The sequence below is a fragment of the Martes martes genome (assembly GCF_963455335.1).
Source record: "Martes martes genome assembly, chromosome: 15".
Taxonomy (NCBI): domain Eukaryota; kingdom Metazoa; phylum Chordata; class Mammalia; order Carnivora; family Mustelidae; genus Martes; species Martes martes.
Window position 1 is genome coordinate 40,738,676 of NC_137903.1, and position 17,787 is coordinate 40,756,462.

Sequence of the window (17,787 nt, forward strand, 5' to 3'; positions counted from 1 at the left end):
TCATTTGGAAGAGCACTTAAATTTCCTGGCTCCTCGTCGTTCAGGGTTGGGACCCACTCACGCTCTGGCCCTGAGAGAAGAGAAGGCTGAGGGTTCAAAGATAGAAAAGTCAAGGTAGCTGAAATGTGGTTTCCTTCAGATGGACATGGTCTAAAAGAAATCTGTCCACCTGTTCTCTATGGTGCTTATATATGGTGGGTGACAGCTGTCCCCCATCTACCTGTCCCTGGCACTGTGCCTTCCCACTGGTCACTGTGAATAGCAGATCACACTGGACTCAGAGGCCAGAACCCAGGACCATTTCCCCCTTCTCATCTTGAGCCCATCAATTCTTCATACAGCTAATAATGTAGCATTTACTTCTCTTTGGAAAACTCTTGGGTTTGTCCCCCAAGACACGGTAAAGCACTTCAAGGAAAATAGTCAGAAAATAAGATTGTGGTGGTAGCTATCAAATAAAGAGAATATAGGAAAATTTCTCTTCCCCTCACCTGATACCGATAGCAAGGATCAACGTGCCCCCTCTTCCTGCATTTTTAAAGGCTACCGTAGTATTTTTAAGCAACAAACTTAGGTAACATTTTTTCACAACTTGCTAATCAAAGATTCGTATTAAAACAGACAATCAATTTCTAAAATGTTGTTATCCCTGAAAGGGAATGAGGTAGAGTTTTAAACTAGAAGAACCTACCGGTCTGTTTTTTCCCTTAGAAAAAACAAACATTTGAGGTTTGTGTCTTTCATCTGAAGGTATTACACCATTACTAAAGATGCCTCAGAAAAGTCAGTGAGCCGGGTGAGCGCCCTTCCCCCTCTGTGGGTGCTGGCCCTGGTTCGTGCATCTTATTTCCTAGGAGAATATTTGTTTTTATTATGACCTTAATTATAAATACCTATATATAGGAATAGGATTTTCTCTCACCCCACCCTCTTTTAATCATTATCACTTAAGTGTAAACCGCACCTCCCCTCACCCCCCTTTTACTGAACAAATGCACTTTAATTCCTAAGGAGAGTGGCTGTTCCTGGCCCTGAAGCCAGATTACTTCAGGAGAATTGAGGAGGGAGAACTCCTGCCAGACCCTGTGAAATGAACCAAATTCCTTAATGTCAACAACAAATCCTACCCATTTTTAAGCTGCCCCCCCCCAAAGGGGAAAAAAAGAAACAAGGAAAATTAGGAAGTTTAAAATGGCTACCCCGATTGTAGAAGTTTCCCCAGGGGGAAATACCCAGTATTAAGTTATTTTCTCAGCTACCAAATTGTCAGAAACTTCTAGGTTGTTTTGTGGGAGGCTGAGATTTCTTTAAGTAAAAACTCAAGTGAAAACATAAAGGCTATAAGATAAGATTCTGATTTATATTAGATTTGTTCTCTCCCTTAATTTGACAGGTGTTCTCAGTCTCTCCTCCTGTAGATTCTGTCCTTCCCCTGATGACAAGCCAATAGTCCTTGGTGGGGTTGCATGTCTCCTAGAGCCCCGGAAGCCCTGTCGTGTCGGGGGAGGGGGGAGGGCAGGAGGGCGGGCCGAGACTGGGGTTGGGGGAGGGAGATTCAGAAAGAGTGAAGATATGGGTTTATATAAACATATTTAAAGCAGTTTAGCAAAAGCTTTCTCGTTGAACAGCTTTAAGAACAATGTGAATGAAATCTTAGCAACTTGGTTAGTAATTTGAAAAGTCTATTAATGTATACTTGAAATTCTGTTTGTATAAAAATACATTTTTCTCTTTATTTTAACACTGTGTAAAAGAACATTATGCATGTGAGTGGTTTGAGAATTAAATGGTTTAATACTCAGATTTGACTGTCTGGTTTTTCTGTATATAGATATTCTTTTACAATTTTTGGATTTTTTTTTTTTAGTATGATGGGAATACTGACATTTTAGGCCCCCCCTGCCCTTTCGGGATGTCTGCCATCCTACCATCTTTTAAGATGCAGAAGTAACATATTTCCCTCCATCACTTTTTTTTAAGATTTTATTTCTTTATTTTAAGAGAGAGCATGTGTACAAGCGAGCATGGGGGTGGGGGAGCGAAGGGAGGGGGAGACTCTGCTGGGTGCAGAGCCCTACATGGGCCTTGGGGCTCAACCTCATGACCCTGAGATCATGACCTGAGCCGAAATCAAGAGTGGGAGAGGCTTAACCAACTGAGCCCCCCTCAGGCACTCCCTTCCTCCACTTTTCTTGACCCAGGTGTGCTCACTGATAGAGAACAATCAAAAGCACTCACTTGACCAAATGCCCACTAGCATCTCTATCCATTTCTCCTCTCCCTGTCTTCACTTCATGTGGCAAAATCCATTCATAATTGGGAGTAGTTGTGTTTATTTTTACTTCGATCACAAACCAAAACAGGAAGAGGTGCAAAAAATAACACTTCAGTTATCACAGGGGTTGGCTACTCTGCCCATGAAGAGAATAGTGTTGAGAGCAACTTCCCTTATAAGAACGAGGAAGGGCCTGTTGGCCTTGAAGGTCACCCTGTTGGGGTTCAGCGAACGGCCAGCAATCCCGATGACAGTACTTGCTGCTGCTTCACTGCCTTCCTCGTTGACCTGCAGACCAGACAGGAAACACAACTGAAACATTAGCTCCTCTGCAGTTCACTGGAGGCCATAAATCGGTCACAGACACAGCAGTTCCTCAAAATGCAATTTGTTCTCCAGGGAAGAGTACACTTGGGTCAGGTTGCGCTCCCACCAGAACCTGACTTTTACTCATTGTTTCATCCAAGGAATATTGACGTAAGCACTTGTGTTCCTCCAAGCTTTGTGCTGGGTAAGAGCAAGGGTTCCGTTCCGGTAACCCCTGAGCCAGTAATGGTAGATATACACAAGGCTGTCGCATTTCTGGCTGGCCCCATCATATGGGGTATGGCAAGAGGATTATCTTGTACCAGATGCTAAAAGAGACTTTGACTCCAGATCAGAACTCTGTAGTCGAGACAGTTTCACTCTTGGAGCATAAAGATCCCAGACAGAACTACCCCAGGCAACCACTCAGGATACTGGGCCTATGAAAAGATAAGGGTCTTATGGCTGAATGAGGTGAGTATTTTTTGGAGTAATGGTCTGACACATTGGTATTTTAACTTGCTGATAAGCAGAATTGCCAGAGACACCTTCAGAAAATTTTGCCTTTGGACCCGGAATATCACCAAAACTCTCCCTGCCTCTTAATGAAAGCACTTCAGATCCCTGAGCTTTGTGGAGCTGGCTGAAGAGACGCTGTCCCTGTCACTCTTCTTGCCTGCTTCCTTACCATCCTATGCCCCTGTCTTCCCATGCTGTTTCATGGTCATTCTAGGACTGGATTTGTGAGCAGACAGGTCTTTGCAAGACCAGGATCATCTTATTCAAAGTAGACACTGGCTTCTAATGGCTTCCCAGGAGATCTACAATCAGCTGGGGTCCTGTATATTGAGTTCCCAAGGTTTCCGAGGAAAACAACTTTGTTCCAAGAGCTGTGGAGGAACCTTGTGCCATTGTTTAGTGGGCTAAGGGGGAACAGCCCACTAAATCCAACCTCTGCTTCTTCCTAATGGTAACTCAAAGCCCTCAAGGGTGTCTGAGTTGACTTCTTCCATTTAGGGTCCTTAGACGAGGACTTTTCAATCAGAGTGAAAACACCGAAGACCCAGCTTCCCTCACAGTCTTCCTAAGTGTACTTCCCTTCATAATCCATATCAAAGAAGGTGTCAGTAGTGGCATTTGTACTTCCAAAACCACTAATCCAGTACTCCTGTAAAATCCCTAGGTCTGATCTCAATACCTTAAAGATACAGCCCTCTGGTCTTGCTGTTGTCCTGCAGGTCACTGATATCTGTGGTCCTATGGATTTTATCCCCACGTTGAGGATTTGGGTACCTCACTCATAGCCTTTCTGTCAACCCTAACTCTTGCTATCATTTGATGCAGACAATTAAAATATCTTGGTAGGAGCCCCAGTCAGCACCCTAACCTGCCCTTCCTTTCATCTCATGAGCCCCAATGAGCACTACCTTCACTCTGCATAACCAAACCAGTCCCATGGCCATGCCTTGAACTTGCCACCTCTCAGACTTGTTCTGCCTTTGAAATTATAATAATTTCTTCTCAGACCATAATCTTTTTTTTTTTCAAGCTATTGAATCTCCTCAGTCTCGTGACAATTATTCTGCCTTCCTTCTGTCCTTTGATCCCTCTAAGCTTGGACTCTGCCACTGTATTTACTAGCACCATGCTCTGAAACCTTTCTCCTTTGACCATAACCTTTCTTGGCGGTTTCCTCAACCCTGTGACCTTCTCTAACAGTGGCCATCTCCTTTTCCTTCCAGCCTGGTTCCCCCAGAAAATAGTGCTTCCCAAACCTGGTTGTGGATTAAAATCTCCTGAGGAGCTTTGTAAATATGCTGATTCTCAGATCCCATTCTGGATTTCCCAAGAGTGAACTCCCCACTGAACTAGTGCTATTGGTCCATAGTTCAGTATTTGAGAACGAGAATTTCTATCTTTTTTTTTTAAGATTTGTATTTATTTATTTGACAGAGATCACAAGTGGGCAGAGAGGCAGGCGGAGAGAGAGAGGAGGAAGCAGGCTCCCCGCCGAGCAGAGAGCCTGATGGCAGGGCTCAATCCCAGGACCCTAGGATCATGACCTGAGCCGAAAGCAGAGGCTTTTACCCACTGAGCCACCCAGGGGCCCTGAGAACGAGAATTTCTATAGGCTTTACATAACTATTACTCTAGTAAAGGGTTCCATGGGCACCTGAGTTGGGGAAACACTGGGTAAAGCAATGTATGTTTTTAAGTTTTATTTTCATTCCAGTTAATTAACATACAGTGTTATATTAGTTTCAGGTGCACAATCTAGTGATTTAACGATCGCACACATTACCTGGCGCTCATCACAGCAAGCGCTTCCTTAATCCCCATCACCTGTTTCACCCATCCCCCACTCACCCTCCTCCCCTCCAGAAGGTTAAGCAATAATGAACCCGATTTTTTCACTGTCGAACTTCTTAGGTGCCAAAATGCCAGTGTGCATTGTTAATTTCCCAAGAAGAGCATACGCATTTATTTGACCATTGAACTTTGTTTTTTGTAGAGTTCTAGTTCTTTGGAACACAGTTTAGGACGTGATCCGTTCTCCTCAGCTCGTCTTCTTTACCCTCCATGTGCTCTTCAGCTGTTACAATCAGGCCTGTGCCCCAACTAGACTGTCCAAATTCCACAGGTAATGGTAACCTATGGTCAGTTTTCAGTCTTGTTACTAGATGCTTTCTGTCTCCCTAAAACTCCTGCCTGTGTTTCCGTGAACACCTACTCTCCTGTTCTCCTCCTCTGAATTCCTTCTCTGTAGCCCTTGTCGGTTTCTTTTCCTGTGTCACCCTCCCCGAAATGTTTGACCTGCTTCAGGAGAAGTAGTGGGTGGGGGTTAGAACAATGGGACCATGAAGGCTTCAGGGAGTGCTGTCTTGTGGAGGCCTCATGGAGGACGGGGCTACAGATCTGGGGTTTGAGGGACACTGGAAACATGCCTTTTTCCACAGTTGTGTCCTGCTGTTCACACACCTACTGTAAAACCATAGACCCAGGGAGCAAGAACTCCATAGTTATAAATTACGTGAGACATTAGTATACTGAAAAAAGAAGCGAGAGCATTAGAAGAGAGCAAAGGAAGATGTACCCACCTCAAGAAAGGCCTTATGGAATGCATCTGAGATGTAGAGGTCGCTCCGGCCTCCTGCGATAATACCTGAAGGAAAACCAGAGGAGTTTCTGTGAAGTGGGAGAAAGATGGCTTCAACCCACAGAAAGGAATGCAGTTTGAATTAAGAGGTCCTGTGGGGCTTTTTTTAAAAATAAAAATCCTGAACGCTCATCTAATGATACTCCCTAAGTAAATAAACACATTTAAAAAGAATAAAGTCCTTTAGGCTTTTTCAGCCTGGCTCCTGAGAATGTACTCTCCCGCTTCAGCTCTTGGAAGGGGGCAGGGGACTCTGTTCTTAAAAGAAAAACTCACTCCACTTAGTAGGCATGTCTTTCTTTCCAGTCTGGCAACATTTTCAAGAGAGAAGTTGGTTAGAACTAGTTAAAATTTTTTTCAACTTTTATTTATTGAAGTCGTCTCTACACCCAGCGTGGGGCTCAAATTCATGATCCTGAAATCAGAAGTCACGTGCCCTTCCTTCCGAGCCAGGAGGCCCTGGTTAGACCTGTTCATAGGCAGCCTAGTAAAGGTAAATTCAATTACCTGACATTGTAAACTTCTTTTGTAAAAAGATATTTTAATGCATATTTTTAAAGGATGGTAGATTGTAGGAACCAAGACCACAGAACACTGTTGCTGAAGTCTCACAGTGGGGGAAGTTTGGCCGCATCTGTTGTCCAAGTGACGTTAGGGCAAGCTCAGGAGCCCTTTGGAATATCAGGCTGTTCGACGTCAGCTCTGCCTATGTTGTGGGACCAAGATGTCTCCCGCTCTGAATCGTAGCTTTGCTTTGAATTCTGATGTCTTCTCGAGTTCTTCTCTACCTGGTCCCATCCCGCATATCAGTTATAGTCTCAAAGCATCCCACTGCCCGCTGAGCCCCTGGACATCTAGGCGCAGACTCCCCAGGATATGGAAGAGGAACCAGACCTTGGGAAGGAAGGGATCTCCCCGAGTTAGCAGCAGAACCCCTTGCTCTACTCCTAACCCTTGATCTTTTCTACCCTTTCCCCAATTCTTTCCCCTTTGCTCAGCCCACCTTTGGGGGGGGTGGGGACAGAGCAAAGAGAAAAGCCCTTCCTGGGCTAACCTGGGAGCCTGGACTTCTCAGGGTTGAACAGGTCCACGAGGCCCATGTCCTGTAGCAGCTCCTTCACACTGAAGCTGTCCTCAATGCGGAAGCGGGGCACGTGGGCCACCAGCAGGGTCTCCGTCATCTCATCCAGCCACTCCTGCAGCAGCTCCGGGGTGAGCTCCTTCTCCACCTTGGCCAGGCTCTTCTGCAGCGTGGGCAGGATGAGCACCATGGTGATGTCATCGCCCTTGAAGGGCAGTTCGAGCACCTTGGTGCCTTCGGCCACTTGACGATAGCGGAACTTGCCTTCCTGGTACATCATGGACGCCAAGCACGACTCCCCATTAGCCTTGTAGAACAGTTCCTCCCTTGTGTTCTCGGGACTGAACTTGGACTTCCACAGGCCCTGGGAGGAGACAGCAGGTGGAAGAATCACAGTGAGAAGACCAAACCCCGCTGTAGGAGAATCCTGATGTGGGAAATAGTCACATTATTTTATCACCCTAATATGTAGGTAGACTTAGTAGAAGAAGAGGTTAGAGGGCTGTGGATGGAAAGGTTTACAATGACTATGGCAGTGATGGGATTACCAGTGTTTTTTTTCTGTGAACTTTTCTGTATGTCCCAGATTTTCAGCAATGGCTATTTATTTGCTTTATAACTAGAAAAATAAAAATGAAAACTGAGAACAACCTACTGGCCTCTTCACAAGCATCTTTTTGAGTTTAAATCTAATTGGCTTTTGCTTTCTGCCTCCCACCTGTCTCTTTCTCAATCCAAAAGGCTGGGCTCTGCCCCCAATAAATAAAGACCAGACATAGATCATAACCCAGGGGGTTGTCTCGGAGCCCTGCCCCGGCAGAGGGTGAGTCCTGGCTAACTTCCTGCTCAAAGATGGAGGGACCCTGGGATACAAGACAGCCCTTTGAAATATTCTGAGTTGTAATTAACATTCCTTGTCCTTTCTGGCTGGTTGATTTGGGTCCTCGCCTGTAAAACTAGGAGCTGGAGTTGGCTAATACTTGCACCGCTCTAAGCATTTCACCTGCATTCACTTACTCAGGCCCTTCAGGAAGCCGGTGAGGGAAGTGTGTCCTTATTCTCACTTTACAGATGCAGTATTTGAGGCACAGAAAGGCCTCCGGTAACTCACCTGAGTTCACACAGCAGAAATGGAAGAGTCAGGATTTAAGTAATCTGTCTGAGAGGCCCGAGGTCTCGTTGATGATATTATGAGCATAAAGAAGGCTAATAAACAGCAAAGTGTTCTGTAAACCATAAAGGGCAATACGCATTGCATAACTACAACCTTCTCCACGCTGAGAGGGGAGAAGGAAACTCCAAGGGGCAGAGTGGGTGGCAACAGGCCTGGCTGAACTCCTGGGCTCTGTGGGCAGGGGGAGAGTACACGTAGAGCGCAACCCAGGATGGGCGAATGTGCCCAGTTCCCCCCAACTTAAACCTGTGGCCCTCCTGAGTACCAGGGGCCTATTTATTCCCAGCACCCTGCCCCCCATTCCCCTTCCTGCATGTCTCCATTTGGAGTAGCCTTTAGAAATCTCAGCTCTGAGAAAGACAAAGCCATGTGCACGACCCAGTCACAAGACTCTGCAGAATTTGGGCTGAGCCTGGCTCCAGCAGGTGCAGAAGCTCCAGGCAAGGGGAACTTTGAGTCACTATTGAAGCTGCTCCGGACAATGGAGAAAACCTCATCACCGAGAACTGTCAGTAGAGCCTACCGTGTTGTTCCAGATTCCAAAATGGAGTTAAGTGGATAGAAAAATTGTCACCCGTGTAGAAGAGTTCAACACCATGCATATTTGCAGCTGGGCATGCTAAGTTTGTGAGTGTGTACATTCTTCCTTGTGCCCAGAGACACGACCAGGCCCCCTGGACTTCAGACCAGCAGCCATGACCCTAGACATGTTTCTAGACTCTCAGTAAATTTGTATTTCTCCTCAGGCCAGGCATAGACTCTTTCTCAGAGAGGATCTATCTAATGCCTAATGGTGTGAAAGCAGATGAGCTGGAGGACAAGAGGACGTCCTCTGGGTCTCTCCGGGGCCATCTTGAGTACCTTGAAGTAAATGGTGTTGACCAGCACCAGGACCGTGAGCTCGTTGATGGCGTCCTCAGGCACAACATCAGTGATCCGCCCTTCCGTCTTATTGGCTACCCATTTGTTGATGATCATTCTGGACTGCTCTGCATTTTCCTGAGGAGAATAGGAAACAACCCTACGCACCTGTGCTTTCAGTGGGCTTCTCCACTTCCCCACACAGCATTTCATTTTATTCATCAGCCCTCTGCCCTTTCCCACCATTTCCCACTCTAACCCAGACTGGGGAGAAATTACATATCTAGTATAATGCCATGAATCTTCCAGATGGTTAGTAAATATTCACAGAAGAAAGAGAAAGAGAAGCAGAAATAAAGGAACAGAAAAGAAAATAGTCTGGGGAAAAAGAAAACAAAATACTATTTTTCTGACATGTGCAGAAGTTAGTGATTTATGCAGGAGTGAGGAGCAGGAAGGATGCCCTTATGTGGTCAAAAAAAAAAAAAAAATCGGAGAAATGCTGACTGAATAAAGCCACAGACTTCTTTGTTGCAGGACTCAGCCACTTCATGAATCTCCAAAAGGAGGTTACAACATGCAGCATACACCAACTTTATTTGAACCTGGTAATTTTTTTAAAATGAAGTAAGACTGGGGGCACCTGGGTGGCTCAGTGGGTTAAAGCCGCTGCCTTCAGCTCAGGTCATGATCCCAGGGTCCTGGGATCGAGCCCCGCATCGGGCTCTGCTGCTCAGCGGGGAGCCTGCTTCCTCCCTTCTCTCTCTGCCTGCCTCTCTGCCTACTTGTGATCTGTCAAATAAATAAATAAAATCTTTTTAAAAAAAAAATGAAGTAAGACTGGCATCTCCAGAGTCCTTTTTGGTCGTGGGGGATAACATGAAGAATTTATTATTTATACAGCGTTTTAAGAGCGGGCACCAGAATCTAAGCCAGAGATACCATTGATTTCCCGTTTCAAGCAAGCAGATATGTTCCAGGGGTGCTGACTTCCAGGCACTCCCCACCCCCAAACTGCCTTCAACTAGCTTCGCCACGTTCATTTGGATCCTGGATTCTGCTTCTCTACTTTCTCAACCTCTGACCGGAGACCAAGAACTCTGAGGTCGGGGATGACATCTGCGACTCACCTTAAAGTTCAGGGGCTGGAGCTTGGCTCCGTACACCACCTCACTGATGTCCTGATAGGTCTCATTGAAGACAAGCGATTTGTCTCCGAAAAGGCGGTTGGCCGCCACTAACTCGGAGGATTTGTTGGCTTTCCGATAGAGTCGGCAGTTCAGTTTGGCAAAGAAAAAGTGCACCTGGTCAGACGTCTTCTCAGAGATGGTATCAAACTTAAAAACCTGTGGAAGCCGAAAGAAAATGGTGGAGAAGCCTGGCGAAGGCGGTGGGGTCAGCCCCTGACCAACGGCCACCCAGCCTGCGACCTCGTTCAAGAGCAGCACCCCGCACGGCCAAAGTACTCAGCTCACATCTGCTAAATGAATGCTGGATAAAAGGAGAACAAAGGGGGAGGAAGGAGAAAGGGGGAAAGCACAAAGAGACTGGGACACCACCTGACGTCTCTCCCAGCTCTGGGCAACACAGGTTTCCCTGGCGTCCCACAAGGAGGCTAGGCAGAAAGGCTTCCCACTGTACCTCCATCAGCTGCTTGAGGGTGTTGTCACAGGCCCCCAGCTTGGTCATAGCAAAAGCTGTGGAGATACTCAGGGGCGACAGGAAAATGTTGTCCTTGTCATTCTTGGAGTCGGCCAAGTGCTTATAGAAGGCGGTGGCAAAGCGCGAATTGGCTCTGGACAGTTCCCAGACGCGCCGGTTGGTGGCCTCGGGGACCTTCTGCTCTGCGCCCTCCTCCTCCACCGCCTTCTTCTCCGCCGCCCGGTAAATGCACAGGGGGTTCACGGGGATGTCCCGAGGCTTGGCTGTGCAGATGTCCTCCACGGGGCTCCAGTCGCAGGTCACGCAGCCCCAGAGCCCGGTGAGCAGCAAGGACAGAAGACATGCCCTCCTACGGGGGGACAGAAAGCGGAGTTAAGCTTGGCTGGGAGAACCGCGATCCCCGCTGCCCGGCCCCGCCGTGCCCCGGGAACGCACAGGACTCCGGCCCCGGGGGTGCGGCCAGGAGGCGGGCCCGACGCAGGACCGGTCGGTGGGCTGGTGGCAAGTGGATCCACCTGCCCCGACCCAGTCAGGTTGAAATTAAAATCAACGATTGAAGCAGCTGAGGGTCCTAAAGCACCGCGGGCCCAAGGCGGGAGGAAAAAGGAGGAGACGGGACCCAAGCCCGGGAAAACAGGCAGGGCCCCTGAGCGCCCAGCGCAGACTTAGCGCGGTAGGAGGGGCCGTTTACAGAAGCTGCTTAGGAAAGGCCTCCTGGATGTTAAAGAGCTGGGGATCTGGACTGATGCAGCAGAGATTTCGGTAATAAACAGGGGTAAGAAGGGACGAACAGGGCGAAGCCCCACCTAAGTGCCCAGGCCTCCAGCTCCAGCCCTACCTCCCCCATGGAGCGCCAGACCCATTGTGTGCCAGATAATGCCACCTGCACGACCTGAAGATTCCTTAGCGAAATGCCACCAGATTGTCCTGGTAAGTCTCCCCCACCCACCTCTTCTCCTCCTCCGTCCTCCAGCTCAGCAAATGAGAGCCTCAAGCCAGAAACCCGGGGGGGGGGGTGTCTCCTTCCCTCCGTTCCTCACTTCACCCTAATTAGTCAGACCCTGGACTCAAAGAACTCTGCGTCCTGCTCTCCCCGCCTTGGTGCAGGCCCTCATCATTCCTCTGCCTGGATTTTTTAATGCTTCCAACAGCGGTTTACTAAAAGCCAATGAAATTAATCTTACTTTAAAAAAAATGAGATCGTGCTACTGGCATATTAGGAGAATCGGAACACTGAGGCACACCGGGAGATAAACTCCTGTCGTACTTTTGTACAAAGACAGGGTGGGCCGGGAGCTTCTTCTGGCTGACTTGGGTGTCTGTGTGGGTACTGAGGCTCGTCAGTCTCCCCTGGCAGAAAAAGACTCGCTGAGGTGTTGGGCTGGCTGGAGGCTGGGGGCAGCTGAGGGGTCCTTGGCTCCTTGTGTGAGGTGAGGTCAGCTCTGCAGCCCTTTAAGAACAGAGGCACAGAGGGGGACAGAAGCGGAGGCAGTTGGGGAGATAGAGCAGGCAGGGTGAAGAAGCAGAGAGAGAGAGAACTTTGCTGTTCACTTCCCCATCTTGCTTGCCTTTGGTTTCCCTTTTTGTTCCTCAGCTACAACTGGAAATACAAGTGGAGGCTGAGGGGGATCTGGGAGTGTTGTTCTTCCGGAGAAGAAAAACCAAGATGGTGGTGCCACAGCCTCACTTGGAGCCTCCAAAAACAACCCAGGTCAAGAAGGGAATGTGTGCGGTATCGAGGGAGGAGGGGACCTCCCTGTGAGGCAAGTGCACCGGGCTGCTGTCCTTCAGTCAAAGGTCATTGAGATCTTGGAACGGGGGCAATTGAGTGGAAAGAGAAGCAAAAAGGGAGTTAGGAGATCCTCACAGGTTAAATATTCCCTCTTTTCAGCTGTATGGCTAGCCTGGGAATTTGCATTCGAGTGTCCCCAGGGCTGCTCTGAGGGCTGGCACTGGCACAGCAGCTCTAGGCGGAGAAGACATCCCCTTTGTTTCTTGGGCTAAGAACCCAAGGTGTGGCTTACCCCAAGAGGGGGTGGGAGGGAGGGTGCTTGGAATGACGTCTTCCAAACACATCTTTTATTGTTACTACGAAGGAGAGGGCCTGGTTTTCTCGAAGGGGTGGAGGCCATCTTCAGGAGAACTTCAAAAGTGAAAAACCCCAATGAGGGCATGCAAAAGAGAAAACTTGCCTCTCTTACCTTTTTCCAGTAGCTACAGTTCCTATCCCACTGGAAAACATGGTTGCTAATCTTCCACAGGGCCGGGCGAATGGAGATAGTGTGTTCTGAGGCAATCGCTCTGAAAACTGGTTCTTTCCTCTGAATCTGACAGAGGTTCCAGAAGCTAGGGTGGGGGAGGGAGCTGGTGACGAGGGGAAAACTGAGGTCAAAGGCTGATGACCAGCTTCCAGGGTTAAGCAAAGTGTAGAGCCCAGCATTGCTTAATTAGAGAAGTTTTAAAGTTCAGTCAGGGCGAGGAAAGGCAAGGCCCACCTCTCTTAGGCATATTCCCTCACTCTTTTCATTAATTTTGGAGAAGAGGAAAAGGAGGACATGTTCTCAAATATAACCCTGGTCAGAAAATGCCTGACAGAGAACTTTGTCTACAGGATTTTTTTTCTTGGTTAACCAAACCAGGAGGTAGAAAATAGGTGAATATAACTAGTCAAGTTCAATGTCTAGAAATTTCTCACTTTCTCCCTGCTCAGTGAATATGCCCTCTTTCTCTCTCTCTCTCTCTCTCTCTTTTTGAAGATTTATTTATTTGACAGAGACAGAGCACAAGTAGGCGGAGAAGCTGACTCCCGACTAAGCAGAGAGCCCGATATGGGGCTGGATCCCAGGATCCTGGGATCCAGCCCGATATGGGGCAGGATCCTGGGATCCAGCCCGATATGGGGCTGGATCCCAGGATCCTGGGATCATGACCTAAGCTGAAGGCAGACTCTTAACCAACTGAGCCACCCAGGTGCCTGCAGTATGCTCTCTGTCACAGCTCTCTTTCAGGAGAGAGAGAGAGAGAGTCCATAAAATCTAGTCAGAGGGGAGAGTATTCTGAAACAAGTTACTACCTTCATTCAGGCTTCTAAGGACCAATGTGTCCATGACCCAGACCAGGACACACAAAGGAGGAATTGATCCCACTGGGGGATCGGGAGACAAAGTATGGGGTAGATAAAAACATACATGCTATCTTTGAGATTTTTTTTTTAAAGATTTTATTTTTAAGTAATCTCTACATCCAACCCCAAACTCAGCGACCCTGAGATCAAGACTCACACTCTACTGACTGAGCCAGCCAGGCACCCTTGAGCTACTTCTTTAAAAGCAAAGAAACCAAATCCTGTTTCTTGGTATATATTGTTATTTTTACTTCCAGCTTTGGGGGAGATTAAATGAATTCAAACTAATGGAGATAAAGGGTAGGTTTATTCATATTATCCTCTTCCTAAATAGCCAAACCCAATATCCTAAGGACTGCTGTGACAGTATTCACAGGGTAAGTACGCCTCCTCCTGTGGGACTGAAGATTCTTCGAAAGTGGTGCACTAATAGGTATAATTCATATATTATATATATTCATGTAATAGATGTTATTTTCTGTCCTATTTAGGAGTAAGTTGCAGATAAAATGTCCCTTTATCCCTAAAGTGTGTGAAGTTCCTAAAAACCAGGACATGCCCTTACATGTCTATGGTACAATGATCAAAGTCAGAAAAACTGACAATAATACAGGACTGTATTCAAATCTGTAAAGTATTCTAAGTTTGCCAGTTGTCCCACTGATGTTCTTTACAGCAGTGGTTCTCAGACTTTTTGCTTTCAGGATCCCTTTGTAATCTTGCTAAATAATATCTAAGTATTATTAAAACTTGTATATAAAAGTTTGACTTCATGCAGACATGAAGGAGTCCCAGGGACTTCTTGGGGTCCCTGGACCACACTTTGGGAAACACAGATTTAGTGCCTCCGTCCTGCTTTTTTTCCTTTTCTAGGATCACACATTGCATTTAGTTGTCATGTACCCCCGCCTTTCTGTTTTGTTTGCAGTCCAAAGGTCTTTTATATTTTCTACAGCTGCCCTGCCATGGGTTCATGCGGAATGGGTTCCGTTGGCTCTGGCTCCTCTCAGTTGGTTCTCATGTACTTCTTTGGGTGGGACAGGCTGCTGCTTTCTTTGAACCCTAGTATCTTTCTCTCTGGCTTCTTTTTCTGATGATTTTCCTTTGCACGCCTCACGAAGCCATCTTGGCTCTAGAATGCTTAATATGCTCAACACACACATCAGTTCTCTTGGCAAGAATCTTGCCCTTGACTACAGTAGTGCCAACAGCATCCTGGAACATTGTTGACGTTTCCAGTTTTGTCATATTAATACAGGGCATTCCTTTTAGCACAGTGCCCATCCCCTTGATGTCTACAATATCATCTTTCTTGTGGATTTGCATGTATGTGGCCAAAGGAACAACCCCATGTTTCCCAAAAGACCTACAGCGGGTGACTCTCCTCTTTCCCTTTGTGTTGGTCCTTTTGGCAAATTACTGGAAGGTGGTGGATTCAGCTGAAAGGGTGTCATGTCTCTAGCGTATTCTGGTTTGAAAAGTTGTTCTCTTTTGTCATGCTTTAAGAGTAGAAGGCAGCTGGGGCACCTGGGTGGCTCAGTGCGTTAAAGCCTCTGCCTTCAGCTCAGGTCATGATTCCTGGGGTCCTAGGATCGAGCCTTGCATCAGGCTCTCTGCTCAGCAGGGAGCCTGCTTCCTCCTCCTCTCTCTGCCTGCCTCTCTGCCTACTTGTAATCTCTGTCAAATAAATAAATAAAATATTAAAAAAAAAAAAGAGTAGAAGGCAGTTTTTATTTTGTTTTTCCTTTTTTTTTTTTCTCCAAGTAGGCTCCATGCTCAGTGTGGGGCTTGAACTCACGACCCTGAGACCAAGAGTTGTATGCTCCATTGACTAAGCTGGCCAGGTGCTCTCAAGCCTGTCATTTTTTAAGAATGTCTCTCAATTTGAGAGACATTCTTAAAAAATACTTAAAAATACTTAAAAAGTATCTGAGGTTTCCTCAGAATTAGATTCAAGTTATACTTTTTTAAGGGCAAGCACTGCAGAAGTAATATTGTATCCTTCTCAGTGGATTGTATCAGGGGAGACATGATGTCCGTTTGTTCCATTAGTGGTGTGATGTTAGTAACTTTGGTCACTTGGTTAGGATGGTGTCTGCCAAGTTTTTTTCTCTGCTGTAAAATGTGCGATTTTCTTTTTTTTAAATTAAATATATATCTTGTGGGCAGATACCTCGAGAGTATGTAAATACGGTTTTTCATCAAACTTCACCTACTAATTTTACCATCCCTCAATGATTCCTTTGCAAGACTTTCTAAGCACTGTACTTTCCCAGTTATTTCTCATCTGAGTCCCTAAAAAGGGTTATCACTAAAAATATTAGAATTAAGAGAGATTAAGCTAGCATACTCTCTTGCTGGGCTGTGAGGAGATAGGCCCTTTTATCCATTGCTAATAGGAGGGCAGAATGCTATAACCATTTGAAGGGGAATTTGACAGTACCAAAAATTACAAATGAATTTAGCCTTTGAGCTGGAAATCCCACTTCAAGAAATGTATCCTACAGCTCTATCTGTATGGGTGTGAATGAGATTACTGATTGTAACCTGATTTGTAGTAATCGCAAAAGATTACAAACAGCTTCCATCTAGAAGGGAGCAGTTAAATAAATAAACCGAGGTACATTCCCACCGAAGACTATGCCACTGTCCAAACGAATGAGTATCCTTTCTCTGAACTGATACGGAAAATCTCCAGGATAACTAAATAGGGGAAAAAGGTAAGCTGCCCATCAGTGTTTGGTATGCTACCTTTTGTATCACAGAGTAGAAATGATAGGGGTGAGGACTAATTCTTCTGTCAGCTAAACCAGTGAGATATTATTATGCCCAGTTTATAGATGAGAAAACTGCCCTTCACAAGGCTTCAGCATGTGCCCCAGATTATAAAGCTAGCAAAGCTGCGGTTCAGACCCGTTGTGCCTGTCTCGCAGGTTTGGTGCCTCTGTAACACAGTTATGAAGAAAATGTCTCCCCAGGTTTAAACTCACAGCATCCAGTTCTTTTTCTGGGAGCAGGGTCTGTATGTCATCACCTGGTTCTTCTCCTCCGGATAGTCTCTATCAAGTTTGTCCACGAATCCCTCCAAATCCAGGGCCCCGGGGCCCAGAAATGAACCCAAGGATTGCCACTTTCTTTGGTTACACGTTTTTATTAGAAGGCATTTGTCTCTGATGCGCATTCCAAACGAGATTTTCAGCTGGTCTTTGAGAGTCTTTAACACCAGCCTCGTCTCTGGTTCTCATATAGCCCTCCCCGCCCCTGTCTCTGCCACCCTTGCCTTTGCACAGTCTAGTTTTTTGGGTTTTTAATTTTGTTTTGTTTGTTCAAAGATTTTATTTATTTATTTGACAGACAGAGATCACCAAGTAGGCAGAGAGGCAGGCAGAGAGAGAGGAGGAAGCAGACTCCCCGCTGAGCAGAGAGCCCGATGCGGGGCTCGATCCCAGGACCCTGACATCATGACCCGAGCCGAAGGCAGAGGATCAACCCACTGAGCCAACTAGGCGCCCCTGCACTGTCTAGTTTTTCATGATCCCAAATCCCTTTCTTCTTAGTTCATCTCAGACTGCTTTGATGAGGAAAGAGAGAGCATCTATGCTGGGCAAGCTAATGTGGGTCTCTCCCCGCCCCACACCACCAACCCACTCAGCCCCAGACTCAATTATTCTGAAGGGGTTTTAACAATGGTCTAGATTTAAAAACCTAAAAGTGTGCTTAAATCGAATTTTCCATGGTAGCTTCTAATCATTTCTGACATTGGGGACAGACTCTTTTTCTCTGAGTGGAAACAAGGTTGGAAGGAGCTGGGGGTTCTCTGTGCTCTGCTGTGTTAGGGGTAGGTTTGAGGGGCCCCAGAGAGGAAAGAATATAGCATTCAGTCGCCCTCTTTTTTTTTTTAATTATTAATTGGTTTAAAGATTTATTTACTTGAGAGAAAGAGCTTGACCGCACATGAGAGTGAGGGGAGGGTCGGAGGGAGAGGGAGAGAGGCAGGCTCCCCTCGGGCCAGGCGGTGGAGTTGGAGTCTGATGCGGGGCTGGATCCCAGGAACTCAAGATCATGACCTGAGCTGATACCAAGTCAGCTGCTTAACCGACTGAGCCAACCAGGTGCCCCACCTCTCTTTAAAAAAAAAAAAATTTCC

At 46.7% G+C, this 17,787-nt stretch overlaps 1 protein-coding gene across 1 annotated transcript; it reads right to left on the reverse strand.

Moving 5' to 3' along the window:
- Window positions 1-1,965: 1,965 nt before the first annotated feature.
- Window positions 1,966-12,875, reverse strand: SERPINC1 (serpin family C member 1). The gene is made up of 7 exons (XM_080824305.1): window positions 12,718-12,875; window positions 10,496-10,865; window positions 9,985-10,200; window positions 8,855-8,992; window positions 6,793-7,183; window positions 5,680-5,744; window positions 1,966-2,563 (listed from the first exon to the last, which is right to left on the reverse strand). Exons 1-7 carry the CDS (start codon window positions 12,756-12,758, stop codon window positions 2,387-2,389), a joined length of 1,398 nt encoding a protein of 465 aa, XP_080680431.1. The 5' UTR covers window positions 12,759-12,875; the 3' UTR covers window positions 1,966-2,386.
- Window positions 12,876-17,787: the final 4,912 nt, after the last annotated feature.